This window comes from Camelus dromedarius, chromosome X (genome assembly GCF_036321535.1).
Source record: "Camelus dromedarius isolate mCamDro1 chromosome X, mCamDro1.pat, whole genome shotgun sequence".
Taxonomy (NCBI): domain Eukaryota; kingdom Metazoa; phylum Chordata; class Mammalia; order Artiodactyla; family Camelidae; genus Camelus; species Camelus dromedarius.
Genome location: NC_087472.1, coordinates 33,702,671 through 33,725,189, shown reverse-complemented (window position 1 = coordinate 33,725,189; position 22,519 = coordinate 33,702,671). Strand labels below are relative to the sequence as shown.

Below are 22,519 nucleotides of genomic sequence, written 5' to 3'. Positions count from 1 at the left end.
CCACCTTTCTCATCTTGTCTGCTTTTTCCTTGATTTCTACCTCATGTCCATTTTTGAAGCTGTTGAATCATTTAGTTGAAGGGTACATGTGTTACTCAGAGAAGTCCCCTGGTCCCCCAAATTCCAGCATCCAGTGTCTCTGAATTAGTGTTCTCTTTTAAAAGCTCACTGGACTCATCTTCTCATTCTGGCTCCTTTAAGGGCTAAATTGAGAAACTAGCACAAATTCTGGTGTTAATGGTTAATCTGTGGCTGAATGTATTTTTCTTCCCAGAAAGCATACTTACTTTTTAATCAAGGCATTCAGTGCCTTTGAACCAAGAGAGCAGGGTCTTTACAATATCATCAGGTATCCTCTGTGGGGATGCTGATCCACCCCCTTGCATCCCACTGGGAAATTCTAGAAATGAGTCCAAGTCAAGAGGCTGCAAGGAGCATCTTCTCTTTGTGCTTGTGGTGTGACTGGCCTTTCTCCTGAGCAACCCACACAGAACTTTGTTAAATATCACAGACTTTGAAAGGGTTACTGGAGAAAAGGAGTTACTACTGAAACACTGGGTTGCCTGTCACCCTACTCATACTCATTTAGCGTCTAATTTCCCATCCCATTATCCTCCCTAATATCTGTTTGAAAGCAGGTGAATTTCCTCAGTGTTTTCTCCACGAGGTCGTGTTTGCAAATAGAAAGTTGTTCAAAGCCCTCCCGGGAAGCGCCTTGTGGAGTGGTGCGGGGAGGGGGCATTCTGGAGCAATGGGGTTTTAGGGATGAGAGGAAAGCAGGATCTGATGATTTGCTCTTGTGTGGTGACTTCCCCCTTTGTCAAGCCCTAAGACACTCCTGTTTGTCTTGTCGAAAAAAGAGGCCTAGAGCAAGGAAATGTAGGTAAGTTTTAACTAGGAATCCTTGAGCCGCAAGTGTCAGGAAAGAGGTGAGTTGTGTGAGGCGGAGGGGGTGGTCACGGTCAGATTACAGCTGCTGTATTGCTGTGCCTGATAACAGCCTGTTAATATTTTATCAGTGATCACATCACAGCACGTAGAGGGCCACCATTTAGGGCAAAAGAGAGTGATAACCTGCTGGACTTCCTGTTTGAAGTGCTCCCCCCGCCACCCCTCCAGTCAAGATAACAGAATTTCTCATCAAAGCTGGGAGCCGCTCACTGGGACAACAGCAAGATCCGGTAAGGCGAAGGCCGGGCCTCAGCGGGCTGAGGAGGAGCGCATGCACTTTCCCGTCCCGGGCTTCCGTGTCCCGGAGTGGGCAGCTGCAGGCACGAATGGACCCCCTGTCCATGAGCCTAGGGCTGAATGGGAGAGAACTGTTGACCCTGCAAGGCCTCATTTGGCATCCTCTCTCCTTGCTCCCTCCTCCAGCTCCTGTGTTTCTCTTCTGGTCCAGAGCCAAAAGACCTCAGGTTACCTGGATGGGCCCTCCCTCTGCTGCCCCCAGCAGCTTCTGGAGACCTTCCTGGGAGAAGGAGATAGGGAGGAGAGGCTGAGCCCCAGGGTCCCTCTGGCCATCACTGCCACTTAGAGGTCCTGTGAGGAAGACTCAAAGAGCTGCTCCACTGGCTGTGCGGCAGGTCCCTGTTTCCTCCTGAGCACGACCCTCTCCCCTAGTTCTCTATTTCCCATGGTCCTTCAGCCGGAGGAAGCAGTCCCCTTTGATCATCCTCCCCCAGAAGTTCAAGTAGTGCCAGACCCTCATTTCAGAGGGGTTGGGATTTGAGGGGATTTACAGAGCTTTTTTAATGAGCCCCAGACACACCCCTGTCTTATGGACCCTCATTTCAGAGGGGTTGGGATTTGAGGGGATTTACAGAGCTTTTTTAATGAGCCCCAGACACACCCCTGTCTTATGGCCCTTTTTCCTTATCTCTCACAGGACAGGCCATATTGTGCCTTGTCCCACTGGTTGGTGTGCATGTCTTATCTCCCTTAGATCAACTGTCACCTCCTATGAGGCACAGACTCTGCTTAGTTCACACTTGTTGCCTTCAGCACATTGCCTGCCACCAGGTGAGACTGCAATCAGTGCGGGCCAGCAGGCTAGCTGGCTGGTGACAGAACTGGCTGAGTGACCATTTGACTGACTGGATGAAGGTCTCACAGAAAGTTAGAGCTTGTCTTTCCACCAAGAAGCCAGTTTCAGCCTCCTCCTCTCAACTGATGGTCCCTTAGCAGTGGGTCACTAGGGACCCCAGGAGGAGAAAACATGAGTCACGCCATTATCAGAGGAATGAGGGAGGGCAGAAACATCTCTCCTTGTGCAAGGGTGGGAAGCTGGAGGCTAGGGAACGAACCCAACGGCCTTCACAACCCCCTAAGTCTACGGCTAATCTAAATTACTTTATGATGGAAGGCAGTGCGGTGAGTGGAAAGCATTCAGCTTGGACCCAGACTCGGGGAGAGTTCTGGGAAACTATTTAGAGCAAGACATCTCTTGCTCAACCAGCCAGAGGGAAGAGTTGCTCTTTATTGGGTCTGCCCTAGTTTTTTTGTTGAGGATGGACATCTAACTCCTTCCAAAAAATCTTCCTAGACTAAAAGGAAGGAGGACCTCTCAGGCCAGCCTCAGCCTAAGATGAAGGGAAGCTCAGTGCCTTATTTTCCTCAAAAGCCCTCATATTCAGGAACAGACGGAGACAGGAGTGGGGCAAGAATCCAAAGGGCAACAGGCCCCTCCTGAGACAGAATCCCAGACCCACGCTGCTGTGGGAATAGGTTCCAAGCTCATGCTCAGACTCGGACACTCTGTGATTTTAGGGAATTTACTCACCTCTCTGGGCCTCCATTTTGTCCCCTGTAAAACACCTGCTTTATTGGGGGTATTTGGAGAACTCAAGGATACTGTGGATTGGAAACTTTGGCTGCCAGGTGGTGGGCCATCAGAGCCTGTACCAGACTGCCGCCCACTCAGCATAGCAGAGTCAGCGTGGCAAATCCACTGTCCAACCTCCAGGACCCCCCAGTCAAGGGCTCTGGGATTCCTGGCATCAGACCAGAGATATGACCTCTTATTACACTTCTGTTCAGAGAGCACCCTCTCTCCATCCTTATTCCTGCCTGCCACTATTCCGTCTAAACAGTCTTGGATACCAGAGCCCTAGCCTCTGCAACAAAGAAGGCCCACCCTGAGACTGCGTGGGTCGTGCCTCTTATAACTGGCTCCTGTGTGCTGAGGCCCACTGGGTCCGGAGACTGAGGAGGCTGAATCTCGTAGGGCCCGTTACTGTTGATGTTGCCACCATTAACATCTTTATGAATCAGCCTTTGTTAATTCCCAGTGAGGTTGGAACCGGGCCAAATCATTGGCCTCTCAAACTCCCACATGTCCAGAAGTAGAGGAATTGGAACTGAGATGTCATGTCTTATTCAAATGTAAGCTTGGCATTCCCCTGATGGGACAGCTCGCTGGGCCCAAGCTGGCCAGCTGGCCAGCACAGCAGGAGGGGCAGTTCCAAGCAGTGAATTGGACCTACTCTCCCAGATCCCCCTCACAGGAGACCAAGAGAGCCTATGTGTCCCCGATGTTACCTTCGTGGCCACACATTGTTGTTTTCAGACAACGTGGGGACCTCTGGCGGGTTCTTCCTACAGGTGGTGAATGTCGTTAGATTGGCAGAGTGCTATTTTGGGAGTCAGGAGACTGGGGCACTAACACCAGCAGTGTGGCCCTGGCAAAATCTCTTTACTGATGTGGGCCTTAGTTTCCCAATCTGCCAAATGGAGATCATCAGATCTATTTCACCCTCCTCATAATGGTGGTTCAGAGATGGATGGTGTAACCCATAGCCATTTAGCAAATAATTTAAATGAAACAACTGTTGTGAAAAGGGAGGATCCCTGGACACAATGAAATGGTTGTTTCTCTATGGGGCAGGGGGATCCTGTTTTCTTAATGTCTCCAGTAAAGTCTAGAATTTTCTATCCACCCAGTGGGTAAAAAGGTCAATTTCCATTCTACTCTCCTCTTAGCCCAATTCCCTCCATCATACCTGCCCAGTCTGAATTAAATTTAATTAATAAAGCATTTATGCAATCAACAAGTGTTTATTGATCACCTACTGTGTGCCCAGTACTCTTATAGATAGTCTGGGAGATACAGACAGGTCTAAGATACGGCCCCTACCCTCCAAGAGTTTACAATGTACTCGTGAAATCAGATACATACACTTGGAAAGATAACTATCCATCAAAAATTGTGAACGATAAGCATCAAAGAGTGATTTTGACATTGAGGGTTGGAGGATGGAAGGGTAGGAGAGGGACGGAGTGGTCAGATGAGGCTCAGTGAAGGAGGTGGCGCTGAGCAAATTCTCCAAGCCTGAGGAAGACTTGGCTAAGGGGAGAGGGCCTTCCCGCGTCAGAGAGCAGCTTAAATATAGGCAAGAAGGTAGCAATGTGAAAAGCCTGTTACAGATGATGGATGGGCCCCTCCTGCTGGCACTGAGGTTGGGGGAGGTGTACTGGAGTTTGTCAGAAGCTGGTCATGTTCAAGCCGCTGAGGGAAAATGCCTTTGGTTTGTTTGTGACTCTCACCCCTACGCCTGTCCCAGGGGAAGTGGTGCATTGTCAGACCTTGGAGCTGGAACTGTCTGCCTGGAAATCATTCTCTACTCTTCCATCGCAACAGAAATCCCAGGCAGCAGCTCAGCTCTCACTCAGATGAGGGCCAAGGCACCTTGGGCAGGATGACTCCACACTGGAGCCCTTGGATGCCTGCTGGCCACTCTGCAGTGCAGGGTGAAGGATGGTGGGGAGATAAGGAAGAGGACTGATGGGGGCCCATCTGGAGCTGTGGTCTTTCAGAGGCTCTGTAGCGCTCTGTGGGAAGACCCCAGGGGCCCGATCTCAGCCTTTGGCCTGATTTTCCATTAGGCTTGAAGATTCTCTGGAGGCAGCCTCTCTCGGGCCCAAAAGAACCCCTCCCCACTGGAGTTTCCACACATGTTCACCCGGCTTCTCAGATACTCAAGTTCTTATTCTTTCCGAGGCAGCATTGAGGGGTGATATCTTCCTCAGTCCCCAACAGCACCCAAGCTGTCATCCCCCAGCCCACAGCCATCTCTGGAAAAGCAAGTTTCCTGTTCCTAAACAAACCATTACATAGGCCCCTTAGCCTTGTTGTTTAGCAGGACGCCAAGTCAGAGGGAGGCAGGGGCTTCAGCAAAAGTTGGAGCTGTAGCTTCTGAGGGAGTTCCTTGGAAGGATCAGTCTACGGCCTCCTTGAATGCTCCACCATATTTTCTTTACTTTTCTCTGGGCAGTGATTCTGGTCTTTTTTTGGTCCTCGGCTGCTGCCCTTCCCTCCCATCCTACACCTAGTTACTCTCTGTTCCCTCAGTACTGTGGGATGGCTTTATTTCAGTTCATACACAAACCAGTCTAGACACTGTGGAGTCATAAACAAGAATGGGATGGAGGCTCCAGGGCCTGTTACTGGCCAGTCAGTTTCTTTGGAGGGAGGCTTGAGAAGGAGGTCAGAGCCATCCCCATAGAAGCCACCCTCCTACCCACCCACCCCCATCCCCCAGCAATGAGCTAAGAGCCAACCTCAGCAAGAGGGAGGGTCTTTGATCACAGAGAGGGTCGGTCAGTCGGATGTGATTAGTGGATTCTGGATGGATTCCCAGGTAAACCACAGGACAGAAGGACCTAGCCCAGGGTAGAAGGGTGAGTTCAGAGTTGAGGGCTGGGGATTCAGGGTGGGGGATGGGGAACCAAGGTGAAAGAAACAGAAATTCTGGCTTGGCCAGCATCTGGACAGTTCAACCTGCATGCTCTCACACCAGCTCCCGTTTCTGCCTCTGCTTGATCCAGTGGTCAAAGTCAGTGTATCCTCAGCAGAACCTTCTGACATCATCCAGTGGCAATGTCCCTCACCTGTGGCCCCGGGGGGTGGGGGGCGTCCACTGGTTTTCACAGACCCAGCCACCCCCCAGCTCTGGCCCCTGGTTCTTCACACATACCCTGTCAGGCTGTAGGAGTTAAACTCACTCTTGACCTTGGGTGGTTGACCCGGCCTTGGAGAGCTCCTAGTGGCGAGGGGTTGGGACTGGTAGGCATCATAATAGTTGGAGTGATTTCCCCGGGATGAGCAGGAGAAGCAGAGGATGATTCCAGCTACCAGGGAGAACACAGACGAAATGATACCCAAGTAAAGAGCTTCTCCGATCTCAAATTTCATGCTGTCGGGCACCAGTGGGGAGTAGAAGTCCCGCAGGATCCCATGAAGATTCCAGGCGACAGGGATGAAGCCCAGGAGACCACCAAGGATGAAGAAGACTCCACCTACTACTGCCACTCTGTCTTTGGCTCGCGAGCCCTGGCAGAAGACGGTGCATCTCATGCCCACCACAGAGATAACACAGGCCAGCGAGGAGATTGCACTGGACGTCACCATCATGGCCTGGGCAGCCTGGATGTCAGAAGGCAGGCCTAGAAGGGTGCTGTAGATGTCACACTGGGTGATGCCTGTGCTGTGTGTGGCACACTCCATCCAGAGGCCCTTGGAGAAGCCGACGGCGGTCACAATGCTGGCACCAACATAAGAACTTGTTCGCCAGCTGGGGAGTAGCATGGCAACCAGGGTGCCCATCAGCCCCAGAAGGCCCAGGATGTAGCCTACGAGTTGGAGGCCAAGAGAGGCCATGGCGGACCTCTAAGTGGGCGCGTCTTCAGGGCCCGCTCTCTTGTCTTCTGGCTGTTGCTCTTGCTCTTTGGCTCCCGGCCTCTAATGGCTCATTTCAGAGCGTCTCTGCCAGGCCGACTTCTCTCCTCCTTACAAGTGTCTGTGGGTGGCCACAAGCAGGCTCAAGAAGGCATCTAGAAGACCTAAAAAAAATCCATAAACCAGATTAAATATTGACCAGAAGCTTATGAGAAACCAGAAAATGCTGGATGCCTTTTGACCTTTGTTATCTTTAGAAATAACACATGCGAAAGAAAAAAAAAAAACTTTGAAAGTGAAGCCAAAATGTCATCACCTCCTGCGTAGGCACATGCTTTGGACTGGCAGCTAGACAAAGCCAAGGGCCAGACAGGTGGCTGCTTTCCGAGAAGGTGGTGATGGCAGTGTCGGTTGTGGTGACTGTGTTAACTCCAGGTCAGGCTGTTGGCTGGCACGGTTCTGACTCCAAGGCCTCCTGTTTAACACATTGCCCAGCAACAGAGCCATGGGGCCCCTGGATTGCACACTGGGGCCAAACTCCAGGAGACTGGGTCAGGAGGAAGAGGCCCTAAGATACAGCCTTGGACTCCCACTTATTAGAGGCCTCTTGAGTCTCCAAAGGCATAGAGAGTAATGATCTAGCCCTGGGTCATCTGTGAAATGAAAGTTTACTCCATGGAAGGTTGGGGCAGGCAACAAAGCCTTCTGTCCATACGCTGAGAGTTCCAGTCCTCCCAGCCCTTCCCAAATCCCCCTCCACAGGCTAGCCTAAGGCCTCCAGCACGGATCACACACCCAGACATTTCCTGTCTGCTCTCCTAATAGATGCCCCACCATCCCTAGGCCTCTCAGGTGATGTGGCAGGACTCTGGAGTAAAGGATTTTCCAAGGCCTGGAGGGAGGCCTGAAATTCCCTAGACTATCTGTTAGGGACACTAGGATGGACAGAGGAAAGGCTCCCTGCTCTAGAGTAGAGGGCTCTGTAAGAGGCAGGCATCCGAGTCAATGCTCTAGAATCTCAGAGCTGTTCAGGATTTTGCAGTGTTCAGTGAGCCCCTGCACAACACTCCTACCAAGTTCGAGACACTAAGGGTCAAGGGTACATCCTTCTCTCTATCCACTACAAGACCCTCCAGCCCACTAGTTTTTCAAGCCACCATAATCTGGCTGTTCCATTTTAACCTCCTTCAAAATTTCTCTCTCTCAGGGGGAGAGTATAGCTCAAGTGGTAGAGCACATGCTTAGCATGCACAAGGCCCTGGGTTCAATTCCCAGTACCTCCATTAAAAATAAAACTTAATAATAATAAATAGACCTAATGACCTCCCCACCCCAGAAAATAAAATAAAAAAATTTTTTATAATTTCTTTTTTTAATCATCTCTCAAATGTGAATATTAAACATATCCACCTCCATGACATAATTAATCTCCTACCCATCCACTGGCACTCCCAAATCTGTATTTTCAGCATAGACATTCCTCCTGGGCTTCAAGATTTCTGGATTAATCACCTATTTAAATGGTCCACTTGGAAGTCCCATAGGCACCTCTCATTTGACATGTTAAAAGAGAACTCATCACCTCTCCCATTACACCTCTCTCCAAACGGTTGTTCCCTGGGTTCCCTCTGGTCACTGAATGATACCCCTATCTATTTCCTTGCAATGGACCCAAAGCCTAGAAGTGATTCTTAACACCTCTCTCCCTTACCTTCTACCGTCACTGTCTCACCAATTCTTGACGACACTTCAAATCCATAGCACCCTTCTCTCCATCCCCACTGCTCCTTCCACAGTCCAGTGCTTCGTTATCTTCTCTCCCCTGGAATCTAGCAATGTCCTAACTGGTCTTATTTCCAATCTTGCTTCCTCCAATTCATTCTCCATGCTGTTGTTAAGGTGATCTTTCAACACTGATTTGATCAAGTCTCTACTCTGCGTAAAACATTCCAGTGGCTCCCCAGTGGCTAAAGGATAAAGTCCAAACTTGTTTGTACTCGATGACCCGTCAAGCTTCATCTCTTGCCATTCCCCTCCTCATACTCAGCTCTTGCTGAACTAAATTACTTTCAGTTCCTCAATCATGTCATGTTGTCTTTTTGCTTCCAAACCTGAACACAGGCTGTTCCTACTGTGCAGAATGTTCTCATCCTTTAGGGCTCAATTCAGATGTCTTTTACTCTAGCCTGGGTCATGTTCCCCTCCTCTCTCTGTGTTCTTATGGTATCTTGTGTTTACTCACCTCCATCATAGTACTACTACTACTACTACTACTACTACTACTACTACTACTACTACTACTACTAAATAATAATAATAATAGTAACACTCATAGAGTGTACCCTATGTGACCATTATGAGCACTTTATACATATTAACTCAATCATCACAATGTCTTGCGGTAGGTACCAATAATCCCTATTGGATAGATAAGGAAACTGAGATACAGATAATACTTATTTCAATATACTGTAATTTCCTCTTTATATTCTATTCTTCCCCCATTAGTCTGTGAGCTACCTGAGAGCAAGGACTGCATCTTATCCATCTCTGCATCTCCAGTGCCTAGCACAGTGCGTTACCCACCCATTACACACCCAGAGCAGGTATTCAAAAATGTCTTTCAAATGAATAAATATAAATGGTAAAGAGGTTTAAGGGACTATAAGATATAATCTTTTAAATGAGTCAATAACCATTCAGAGTAAGGGACAAGAGCTGCCCAATGTTGGGAATGAAGATTGAAAGAGAATCAGAGGAAGAGGAAGGGAAATGAAGAGGGGTTGGGGAACACAGGAGAAAGAGAGAGAAATAGAGATGGACTTTCACCATTTTATATGTATATGCATTTGCTGGGTATCTTGTCGCTTCCACCAAATTCTAAGAAATTTGAGGGAAGAAACCATACATCAGATTTGGGTGGTTCCTCTGCAGCATTGGGTGCATGGTTGATAGACGATACTACTCATCAGTGATGGATATGAAAATGTCAATGTGGATGCAAAGCAGCGCGCAGCAGGGGCCAAAAAACATTTGATAGGAGGTGCAGAGGGCAATCTATTTGACTCCCAGCTCTGTCACTTATCAGCTGTGACACCGCACAAGTCTTTTCCGTGCATTGGTTTTCTTATTGCTAAAATGGGCACAATTCTACCTATCCTGATCATGACTGTGTACCTCAATGGGGCCTTCAGAGCTGCTTGGAAGTCCTTCAACTTCTCCCTGGTGAGCATCTCCTGGTGATGACATCAAGTACTTAGCACTCTCTTTGAGCTCTCCACCCTACTTCCTCCCTCTGCAGCTATTGCCCTAGCCCCATCATGCTCTTTGCAGCCAAGATTCTTAAACAAGCCATTTTAATACTGATGTCTCTACTTCTTCCCCCTCCTACTCGCTACTCAACTCTTTGAAGTTAGGCTTCGGCCATTAGCCCTCCACTGAAAATGTTCTCACCAAGGTCACTCCAATTTCCTGGTCCCCAAATCCAGTCGTCATATCTCTGTCATCTCACCTGGTCCTTCTCCTTCATATATCTGTCTTCTCCCTTGTTTTCTGTAGCACCACTCCCAGTTTTCCCTGCTCCTTAAAATGATTCCTTTAGGTCTCCTTTATAAGTTCTGTCTCTTCTACCCATTCTCTAAATCTGCCTAATCCCTCCACCCCAGGGTTTCATCTAGTCTTCTAGACTGCTCTTCGTGTGCTTTACACTCTCCATGGGTGATCACATCCACTCTGTCTCTATGCCAATGAATATTGAATCCATACATCTGACATAGATCTCTCTCCTGAACTCAAGATTTGTATATGAATCTGCATTTGGAATGACCCCATCTGAACAGTTTAATGGTACCTCCAACTCAACATTTTGCAAAGTTGAAATCACCTTTAGTCTTCTCTCTCCACCCCCAAACTATTTCTTATACAGAGTTCCCTATCTCAGTGGGACCGTCATTCATCCAGCAACCAAGCCAGTCACCCTTGGTTGGTTCCTCATCTCTTCTTAATGTGTAATCACTTACAAAGTCCTATCAGATCTATTTTCAAGATACATCCTGAATGCTTCCACTTAATTCCATCTTCACTGCTTGGACTTTAGTTCAAATCCTGTAACTATTACCTCTTTTCCAGTTGAAAATCTCATAGGTACCTCAAATTGGTTTCTCTAATTCCACTTCTGCCCTGCCCCGGCAATCAATCCAGTAGACAAGGATCTTTCTAAAACGTCAATCAAATCATTAGTACCACCCCACCTCTTTGCCATGCTTAAAAAACTTTGAGACCTCTTAATTGCTTTCACAATGAAGTTCAAAGCGTCTTGCCCAGGAAATCAGGAAAGCCCTCCAAAGTCTGACTCCTGCTTTTCTTCTGAGGCTCACCTGTAACCAGTAACCTCCAACTTCATACTTTATGCTCCTCTGTGCATACACACACACACACACACAATCCAATCATACCTGCACATGTGCTTCTCTGAAGTTGCCTTTCTCTCTGTCTCCAGACCCTTAACCATGTTATTCAACCATCCACCCTTTGCTTGGATAATTGCTAGTCATCTTTCAGGACTCGTCCTCTCCGTGAAACCTTCCCTGGACCATTCTTCCCACCCAAGCTGGGTTAAATACTTTCCCTTTGTGCTTCCTATCCACATATGAGCTTTCAGAGAGGGTTGGTGAGCTACCTTGAGGTTTGTGGGGAGAAGACTTCCCTGCCTCCCAGAGGAACAGCTCCTGCTTTGGCCTTCCTGGGGTGGTGGCAGAAGAGCACAGCTTGGGTTTCCCATGGGAGTCAACAGTGTCCCCAAGAGGAGAGCCTCTCCCCAGAGCCAGTCCTAACTCAGCAGGAGTTAAGTAGGAAAGTGGCTTGGGGCTGAGGGAAGGCAGAATTTTAAAAATATTGTCACTGAGGCTTGGAATCTAAAGAGTCTGGGGGAAGAACAAGTCATTGAAGCTTATTCAAATGGGAAAAAATGGCCCAGTGGGGTCGGCTTCCTGCCAGGGTCTGGAAGTCAGAGGTGGACAAAACTAGCAAGTGGTTGGATGGTGAGCCAGTCTGGGTTCTACTTTTCTTTGTGTGATGAGCAGTGGAGGGTTTAGAGAATGAGTCTTGGCCTGAGAATCAAGACTAACTTCATATCTCGCCTCTGCCTGGAACCTGTTGAGGAAGTCCCCTAACTTCTCAGGCCCCTAATTTTGATGAGAAAAAAAAAAATCTCCAAAGTTTTAAGTCTCAAATAAAGGAATGGGGACAGGAAGCCACTTTGACAAATCTAGAAGACTGAACAGCTGTTCTTAGAAGCAGGCAGCTTTCAAAATAACTCCTCTCTTCAAGGGGTTCTCCTAGAAGTCAAGCCTTGGTGGCTTGGGAAGAACACAGAACTCTAGGCTTGCCAGCTGAATTTGTCTTCTGGGCATGAGGCCAACACAAGCCATGGCCCAAGGGCTGGGCAAGAAGGCTTCGCTTAGGATTCTTACTTAATTTTCCTTAGGGGAGGGATTGGAACTGCAGGAGAGGATTAGGAGGGTCAAGACTGACAGCAGCTCCTGAATTAACCCCTTCTTGCCTGGGTACTTGCCCTGCTATTCCCCACTTTTTGCTCCAACAGTCTGGTGCATGGTACCCTTCGTTGGAGGGCACTCTCATAAGACTCTGTGGGATAAGACAGGTGGGGTTCTCATGCTCTAGGAAGGATCTGATGTGGTGTTCTGGGGGCGATGGAGGCCACTACAGCTCTCTTCTGTCAACTAACCTCATTTCAGTCTCACGGCCTCTCAAGGAAATCTGAGACACTTGCTGTCCTCTCCGCACCTCACCTCCCCGCAACCGAGGGCTCTAGTATGTGGCAAAGCCATTCCTTTGAAGCCCTACTTTCTGGAAAGCTTGTTCTTGGAGCAGTTCACCTTTCCTTCTGCATCAGTTGGTTGATGACAGCTCAGGGAACAACTGGATTGAGAGGTTTTCTAATTGGTTTAAAAAGAAGTTTATTTTGGTCCTGATCATCACAGTAAAGCACTCTCATGTTAGCATGCTAGAAAACACAGAAAGGCAGAATTTAGGAAACAGACATCACCTACAATCTCCCCGGCTCTGAGTACTGTTAATGTTTTGGTTCCGACTCCATTTTCAAAGAGGCCTCTTGAAGAGAATAATGTCTCAGTCCAAAGAAGGAATTTCTTTTTTTTTAATTGAGATATAATTGACATATAACACTGTATTGGCTTTAGGTGTCCATGATTTGATATATGCATATACTGCAAACTGATCGCCACCATGAGTTTAATAACTCTCACTACACACGGTCACAAATTTGTTCTTTTTTTTCCTCTGATGAGAACTTCTATCATCTACTCTCTTAGCAACTTTCAAATATACAATACAGGATTGTTAACTGTAGTCACCACGCTGTGCATGACATCCCCAGGATTTATTTATCTTATAACTGGAAGTTTGTACCATTTGACCCCCTTCACCCATTTCATCCACACATCCCCACCCCCACTTCTGGCAAGCATCAATCTGTTCTCTGTATCTATTAGCTCCATTTTGGGGTTTTTTTGTTTGTTTGTTTATCTTAGATTCCACTTATAAGCGAGATCACACGGGATTTGTCTTTCTCTGGCTTATTTCACTTAGCACAATGCTCTCGAGGTCCATCCGTGTTGTTGTAAATGGCAGGATTTTCTTCAAAGAAAGAATTTCTAATGACAAACTTGCAGACAGAAGGGAGAGAGTTATCTAAGGGCTTAAGGGGGAGACTTTATGACTTTACTCAGAAATTATCTTCTGCCCACTCCCTGAGCTTTAGTGCCAAGGAAGGCACTAGAACTATGAGGGAGCACCCTTCCAATCTTCCTCAGCCCCCTGCAGTGAAGCAGAGGGGTAAATTGTAGCTCCTTTCCTTCCATCCCTTTATCTCAGTCCTTTTGCCCTCAAAAGCACCATTCAGAAATTATTATCTAATTTGGAGAGTGCGTCCCCTGGCCCCACAGTTTCAAAGACTGGAAGCTTTGTGGTAGCCTTGAGGGAACAAATACTCCCAACCCAAGTGCCTCCTGAATTCCCCCTCCTGCCCCCTTCCCTCGGGCCCTGAGGTGGCCCAGCCAGGCTTCGCAGCCCTGGGCCAAATTGATGCTAACCAGGAACCAGAGCCCACCTAGGCAGGAAATAAATAAGAATTGAGGCACTTACGAGGAGATTCTTTTGCAGAGCCTTGGAGGAGATGTGTGGCCCTGGAGAGGAAGGAAGGGCTCCCGAGGGAGGGGAGGAGGTTGCAAGGGGCCCCAGGCTGAGGTGATAGAGGATTTCTAATTGTTCGCTGCAGCTTTGCAAAATCCATCTGCAAATCTCAGCCTTGGGTCAGAGACTTATTACAGATCAGAATTAAACCCCTGGAAGCTATGGAAGATTGAGGTACTTAAAAAAAAAAAAAAAAACCTTCGGTGAGTGTTGTGTTTTTCCTGTCAAAAACTCCAGCTGGGCTTTTGTGTGGTGACCTCTGCGAGCCCAGGAGAGGTCTTGGAAGGAGAGGGCTTTGGCCCAAGGAGGAATTCGGAACATTTCAGCTTTGGGGTGGGGAAAGGAGGGGGCTCTGTTAACCCCCATTAAGTGTTCCTGGCCAGCGGCCCTGAGGCCCGGCAAGAAGTAAGCTTCATAAAAACGGCCCCGGTGAGTAGTTCCTAAGCAGCCCTGCACTGCCTACACCCCTGCAGGCTCTTCCATCCAGCTTTTTCTCTAGAGAGCTCCCAGCCCTACCTCGCCCTTCAGATTGACTCCAAGACACAAGGAAGACATGTGTACTGTAGGTTCAGACCCTGGTGGCTTCAAAAAGCAGCTCCTGGTCCTTATAAGGTGGGCCTCTCCTTCATAACCACAACATCTAGAGCACGCTCTGCGTCACCTGAGTCTCTCAAAAGTTCTGTGGAGTGGAGTATGGCGATTGGCTTTCCTCCCTAAATGAAAAAAAAAAAAAAAAAAAAAAGCTTCCCTATTTTTTTTTTCTGATTAGAGACATACTAGAGGCTATTGCAAAGAATTCAGAAAACAAAGTATAAAGAAGAAAATATAGGTCCTCCTAATACCACAAACAAGAGATATAGCTTAATGATGATTAACATTTTGATGTACGGTAGAAGACATGAATAGAAATATTTTTTATGAAACTGAATCACATTATTCCCTACAATTCTGTAACCTTCTATCACCTCTAAATAATTTAATGATATAACATTGACATGGTCCACTGACATGGCCCTATTTTCAGGTCAATGACAAAACAGATCTGCCTCATCCTCTTATGGGTGTGCTGTATTCTATCATATAGAAATATAATTTATTTAACCATTAACTATTAGACATTTTTGTTATTTCCATTTTCTCACTATTATAACCTAGCATCTTTGCACATAAAGCTGACAAATTCCAAGGACTAGAATTGCTAGGTCAGAGAGCATGGATGCTTTAAAGGCTAATACAACATATTACAGAAGTCGGGCAGCTATTATTATTTCCAGAGGAGAAAGCCTGGGCCCAGTGAGATGAGATGAATGACTCCCCCAGCATCCCAAGTTGAGCAGTAATAGTTAGATCTGGAATCTGCATCTCTAGATGTCTGGTTCAGTAAACTTGCCAGCGTACCACACTGACTTTCTTCCAAGGATTGCTATATAAAAATGATAAGGCTAGTGGCCACTATTCTTTGGACACTTTCTAGGTGTCAGGCACTGTGCTGAGGGTTTCATATGCACCATCTGACTGAGTTACAGCAGAGCAGAAACAAGCCTGGGTTTTAAGAGCCAGCTCTGGAGGGTGGCTCTCAATCATTAGGCTCTACTCCATTTTAGAAACAATATCAAAGCAAACAACCAGATTTGTTACCTCATGTGAATTCAGTGAAGCAAATCAGAAATCATCCTCCTTCCCAAGGTGGCCCATAATTGCCTTGCAGGTACAAATCCTGATCCCCTAGCAGTGCTCCTGAGCAGGGGTCTTTCCAGGGAGCAACCCCTTGGCAGGCTGGGACAGGCTAAAAGGGCTGCCATGCCTGAGCTCAGGCCTGGGGAGTCTGTGGGCAAGAAAGTAAGCAAGACTGAAGGGGCAGGAGGGCTAGCAGCCTAATCCTCTAACCAGCTGTGTGACCTGGGGCAAACCTTCACATCTTTCTCCAGGCTTCACCCAGTTGACTTCCCAAGCCTGGGCTAAAGTCTATGAAAGCATTTTGACAAGTAGAAATGCTAGTTGAATGCAAGATAGAATTTGGGGTAGAGGGGCACCTTATCAGCTCACAGTGAGTCTGTGCTATTGAGGATAGGAAAAGGCAGAATCTCAGCGGCAGGTGCCAGGGCGGATGAGGGCAGGATGTGGTTACCAGATTGGCAGTCACTCAAGGAGTAGGCTCCAACACTGCATTTCCTATGGGTCGGTACTATCAGATCCTGGTGGAATCATGCCAAAGACTGTGACTCCTTGGTGTGAAGCCTAGGAGGCTCTTTAGTAATCTGCTAAGACTCCTGCTGAGAGCCTAGGTAGGTGGAGGAATTGAGGAGTCTGAAAGAAGATAGGAAAAAATAGCTGTCCGCAAAAAGCAGAATCTGGTTAAGAAAGGGAGTCAGCAGTGAGAGTATAAAGGGAGGAAAATGAGATCTGGGAAGAGATGGCTTCTGGAGGCGAGCAGGAGAAGAGGTAGGAGAGGGGTATTTGAGGAGGAAAATCTCAGAGAGATCTGTATAAAGCAGAGTCTTGAGGAAGAGGGAGGAGATGATGCTATGAAAGGAGGAGTCTAGAAGGAGAAATAAGAGAGATTCTTGGGGCAAAGGGGCAGGAAAGAAAGGACTATGGGAGAAGGAATTAAGGGCAGAGAGGAGTCTACCCCACTATTCCACCAAGCCAAGAAGTTCTCATCAAGTTTACGAATGACCCCTGTGTCATCAAATCCAATGGCCACCTTCCAGTCCTTAATTTTTTTGACTTCTACACAGCATTCAATACCCCTATTAACTTTGCCCTTCTTGAATTGCCTTCTTCTCTTGGCCCCTGTGATACAGCACTCCCCTGATATTCCTTCTATCTCTCTGGCTACTTCTTCATTGACTCCTCCTCCTCCGTATAGGTGTCTTTCAGGAGCCTGACCTAGTCACTCTGCCTTTCCACCCTTGAAAGTCTCACTTGTCTCCCCTGGTTTCAATTACCCTGTACAGTCTGATGACTTCCAAACAGTCATTTTCAGCCCAGACGTCTCTGAAATTCAGACCCCTATATGCTAACATTCCCATTTGGGTATCTCAAACTCAACATGTCCAAAATTGTATCCTTGATTCCCTTTGAACTAAAACCAGTTCTCCTTCAATCTTCTCCTTTTGAGAAAACCAGTTGTTTCAGCCGGAAACCTCAGAGTTAGACTTCATTTCACCCTTTTCTCTTTCTCTGACCCGCCATACTGCATGGCATTTGATCTGTAAACCCTTAAGTCCTACCTCCACTATATAGCTCATTCATCTATCTATTGGTTTTCAATGTAAAGATGATACATCCATTACCATCCATTACCATCATCTCTCTCTCTCCAAATTTGTGGTCTCAGGATCCTTTTACACTTTCAAAAATTATTTAGGAAACAAGCCAATGTCCTTCAACTAGTGAATGGATCAACAAACTCCGGCACATCTGTACAATGGAATACTACTCAGCAATAAAAAGGAATGTACTATTGATACAGGCAACCATATGGATGAAGCTCAAATGTATTCTGCTGAGTGAAAGAACCCAGATACAAAAGGCTTCTTACTATGTAATTCCATTTATATGACATTCTTGAAAAAGCTATAGGGATGAAGAACAGATTAGTGGTTGCCTAGAGTTAGAGGTGGGGGAAGGGCTTGACTACAAGGATGTGGCATGTGGAATTATTTCGGGTGTTGGCACTGTAAAAACTATCATATAAGTCTACAATTCATGGGACTGCATACCTGAAAGAGTGAATTTTATATGCCCTTTCACATTTTGTCACACATAATATAAAATGACATGTGTGCATATTTAAAAATAAACAAATGAAAAAAATTAGTTAAAAGATTGTTAAAGACTCCAAAAGAGCTTTCATTTTTATAGGTTGTCACTATCGAGATTTAACATACTAGACATTAAAACTGATCAGCTTTAAAACTATTTTAAAACTTAAAATCACAATGATAAACCCATTGCATGGTCAAAATATCATATATTTATGAAAAATTACTATTTTCCAGAACAAAAAAAATTAGCAAGCTAACTGGTAAATCTCTTTAATATCTGGCTGAATAAAAAAGCAGCTGGATTCTTCTTGTATCTGCTTTTGCAGTCAATCTGCTATAATATGCTGTTCTGGTTAAAGTAAAGAAGAAAATCTATTCTCACAAAGATATGTAGTTAGAGAAGGGGGTTATTTAATAGCTTTTTGACAGAATTCTAGGAATGACCCTCCAAATTACTCTAACTTGGTATAAGTTTTCTTCACTTTAAGAGTGGGTACTTAAGATGTTGATCACTGCCATGATTATGTTAGTTATTTGGCAAAGAGAGATTCTCCAGGTGGGACTAATCTAATTATGTGAGTCCTTTCAAAGCAGAGTGCTTTGTCTGGCTAGTGGCAGAATAGGAAGTCAGAGAGATTGGAAGCTTAAGAGGGATTTGATTTGCCCTTGATGGTTTGAACGTGGAAGTGTCCCGTGAGGAGAAATGGGCAGCCTCTAGGAGCAGAGAGCAGCCTTTGGATGACAGCCAGAGAGGCAACGGGACTTCAGGACCTCAGACCTACAGCCCGAAGGAACTAGTTTTCCCTAATGTTCTGACTGAGCTTGAAAGAAGGTTTTTCATCCCAGAACCTCCAGATAGCATCAACTTGACTTCAGCCTTGTGAGATCCTAAGCAGAGAACTCAGGTGAACCCCGCTGGACTTCTGAGCTACAGAACTGTGAAATAAGATACGGGTGTTACGTTAAGTTGTTACGTCTGTGGTAATTTTTTATGGCAGAAAACAAATACACTGTGGGTATTCTTCTTTGATACTGCATCGAAACTTCACAAGAGGTCATTTCTTAATGTTTATTTGCAGTGTTGAATCTGAAACCATATCAATGAACCTTTTGTACTCTGTTACATTAAAATCCATTGGCCTAACGCCCTTTGAATGGATCTATTATCCACGCATGATTTTGTAACATCATGTGTTAGTCATTTGGAAAATATTGGCCCGCCCAGTTATACAGATCTTCCAATTGTTGACTCATTTCATGATTATAAAATATGAAAGCCCACATTCATTAATATCACTACTAATCTTATCAGACATGTCTTTAGGGTATGGAGAAACTCTTGAGCTTACAGTGGCAGTTACAAGTTATCCAAAATTCTGTTTCTCACTTGAAAACTTAAAGTTTATCAGTGACAACAAATACTATCAGTTGTTTTCCTTGAGATGACAGGACAGTTTATTCATTTTCAACAAAATGCTGGGCAAATACCCAAGTCTGAATATCCATAGTTTTTCTGTCAGTTGTTCTTCCAAGTTAAAAAAAAAAAGTGTTCCATGAAAAACTGGCTAGTTTAGCTTGCAATTCAATCACACAAGTGCTTTTCCTCATGACAACCATCATAATTCAGCATGTAGTGGGATGGCTTTCTATATCCTTCCTATTTTGTCACACAGACTATTTAAAACATGTACTCAAAGGGTTAAGATTTAATAAGAATGAATAATCTTTACTGTTTCATTAAGACATTTTTAAGCGAAACTGACATTTCTTCTGCTGAGAATACACTGATGATGAAGAATAACAGGAACATAGTTTGGTGTCACTGCCTTGACCCCTGCTAAGGTGGTAGCACTTTTACCCAAGGTTGGTTTTGCTCCATCTGTGCAAAGGTCAGCCCAGTGGAAACAGCAAATCATGTCTCAGTATTATCATAAAAGCAGCTTTGATTAAACCCCCCTAACTGAGTCTTAGGGGCCCCCAAGGGTCTTTGGATCACACTTTTAGGGCTGCTGCTCTGGACCGAGGCTGGAAGGAGAGGGAAAGATGGCAAGTGGAGATGAAACTTGAAACACGCTGAGAAACGTTCTGTCAATAGAGAAGGCAGCTGGGAAGATAGAGAAGAAGAGAATTTCTCTACTGGAGATAATTTCTAGATTCCTTCCCCAACAAGGACCTCTGCTGTGCACTTTCTCACTCCTGACATGCTTTGCTCCTGAGCTGTCCCAGCCAAGTCAACAGCTACCCTCTAAGGCTCCCCTATCCTGGGATCTTGGCTACTCCACCTTGCAAGGCCAAAATACTAATGGAGAAACTGATCCTGGCCCATGCGCCTGTCATAATTATTTGTCACCCTAGCCTAGAGCCCCAAGGCTCTGCTAGACTGAATCCTTTCGTCCTTTTCAGACCAACGACCCTGTGTCAAATGGCATTCCATTCCCATGGCATGAGTGGCCACTGGGTGCCCAGTCCTGTGCCAGGTGCTGATGGGAGGGAGGAGAGATGACAAAGCCACAGTCCCTCCCCCCATCGCCTCAATAGAGCGCCTTGCTTCACATCTGGAAAGACAGCTCAGATGATAAGGCTATGGAAGCAGGCAGATATCAGCATGTCTTGGAGGCTTCCTGGAGTAAGTGTGGGTTTAAGGAAGACCTAGAAAAGAGAGGTAGAAACTAAGCCACGGGGGAGAGAGAAGGCATTCTAGACCTAGGCAGGGAGGTAGTGACAATCATGTGCAGGGCCAGTGTAGTAACCAGACTGCTGCAAGTGAGAGGATGGAGAGCTGGGCAGAGTCAGAAGTGAGGCTGAAAACAGGGAAAACTGTGAATGTCCGACTTGTTCCGTCAGTCATGGGTTGCCGAGGCAGGCATGTGAGCAGAATGGAGGTTGTGTTTTAACTGAATCTGAATCTGGCCAAGTGTGCAGAAAACACCTGAAAGTGTGTGGGACAAAGAGAATGAATGCCAATTTACCTACAGTATTTCATTCTATCCTCACTCCAGCCCTGTGAGATGGGTACTACTGTTTTCATGTCCAGGAAACTGAGGCCTGGAGAGATGGGTTAACTTACCTAAGGTCACCTGGATGATAAACTACAGAGGAGGGATTCCAACCCAGGCCTGCTTCCAAAGCCTACGCTTTGAGTAACCACTGTGATGGAGTGGTTAATTATCATAATTATCATAATGTAACAGCCAACATATGTTGAGTCCTAAATACACATCAGGCTGCACAGTCTATACACGCTTTCATTCATTCTTCATGACAACCCTGTGAGGTAGGCACCGTTATTACCTCATTCACAGATGGGGAAACTGAGAGATGAGGGGTCAAGTCATTTGGCCCAGGCCACACAGCTAAGTGCTCAAGCTAGGACACACACCCAAGTCCACCCAACTCTAAAGCCCAGACTTTTCCACTTTAAGGTCTACTGCGGAAATACAGATATAAGATGATAAGGACCTGCGCTGGAGTGGTAGCCCACCCACTCTATAGCACTGGCTAGTAAGGGCTGAGTCAGGAGCTGGCATGCACGAAGCACTGACAGCATTTCCAGCCGCCCTCATTTGGGGGTCCGGAGGGGTTGCCATTGGCAGATCAGGCCCAGGCCCAGAGCCCTGGTGATGGCTCTGGTGGAGACTCGCTCAGGTTGCAGCACCATCACCTACTTCCACTGGCCCCTTCTGCCATCTGCCTCACTCCATAGCAGTGCACAGGCCTCAAAGCCTGACACCGGGGGCAGCTGTCAAATGGACCACACCTTCCACACAGCCACGTTCTAAAATCTCAGAGAGCACTGAAGCAAAACAGACTTGAATTCCAATCTCAGATCCATTATCACTAGCTATTTGGTAAGTCACTTAGTCTCTCTGTGTCTCAGGTTCCTGATTTTTTTTTTAATTGAAGTATAGCTGATTTACAGTGTTATGTTAGATTCAGGTGCACAGCAAAGTGATTCAGTTATACATGTACATACATACGTTCTTTTTCAGATTCTTTTCCATTATCCTGCTTGTCTTGAAATGTGAGGAATGAGAGTACCTGCCTCATAGGATTTCCGGAAGGAGTAAATGAAACAATAAAGCAATAAAATGCTTCACACAGCACCTGGCATATCATAAGCACTCAATAAATGTTGCCTGTTTTGTTGCGGTGGTGGTTATTAGTTTGTCAGGATTGGCTTCCTAAGAGAGTACCTGCTGCTAGTTCCCAGTGTGTGTCGTTTACTTACGCAGGATCAGCAGGACGCCAAGACTATAAACAGATAAGAGAAGAGAATGCACTATTGAGAATTCTGGCATCACTGCTCCTTCCCCAGGCCTCTGGCCAGGATGGGAAAGAAGGCTGGCTGGCAGAAGAGGGGCTGGGGAGGCTGGCCGGAGGAGCCAGGGATGGGGCTGGATGGAGCAAATGGAGGAGGGAAGGAGCCCAGCTGGGAGTGACCCACCCAGGCACCCTCCCTCCCACCCTTCCTGCTCCCCCAGAGTTCTGTTTTTCTAGGCCCCTGCCATCCAAATGAGGAGCAAATGGGGAGCTGCGAGGGCCTCTGCCCAGAGAGCCCGGCACCACATGAGCCACCACCCAGGCTCAAATGGCGGCCAAGAGGCAGAAAGTGCAGGCGGAGAGCTGACCCGACAACAAACTGTTCTCTGGAGGGGACCCCCTGTCCCAGGCATCCAAGGGGCTAGGTCCAAGACTTGGCACATTTGGGACATTTGGACTTGAGGGCAGAGGTCCCCGGCACCATTTGCTATTTTTGCTTTGGGGACAGGCTTGGGTGGGAAGAGAATCTCCCCCGTCCCTTCTCTCTCACAGCACACCCTGCCTTGCCTCCGGCCTCCACTTG

At 46.7% G+C, this 22,519-nt stretch overlaps 1 protein-coding gene across 2 annotated transcripts; it reads right to left on the bottom strand.

Annotated features, from left to right (window-relative positions):
- Positions 1-4,033: 4,033 nt before the first annotated feature.
- Positions 4,034-8,610, bottom strand: CLDN2 (claudin 2). 2 transcript variants are annotated; one of them, XM_064482891.1, is made up of 3 exons: positions 8,385-8,610; positions 6,990-7,148; positions 4,034-6,837 (listed from the first exon to the last, which is right to left on the bottom strand). In XM_064482891.1, the coding sequence occupies exon 3, from the start codon at positions 6,653-6,655 to the stop codon at positions 5,963-5,965; it is 693 nt and encodes a 230-aa protein (XP_064338961.1). In that variant the 5' UTR covers positions 6,656-6,837; positions 6,990-7,148; positions 8,385-8,610; the 3' UTR covers positions 4,034-5,962. The 2 variants fall into 2 exon arrangements, with proteins under 2 accessions (XP_064338961.1, XP_010986051.1); XM_010987749.3 differs by lacking the exon at positions 6,990-7,148.
- Positions 8,611-22,519: the final 13,909 nt, after the last annotated feature.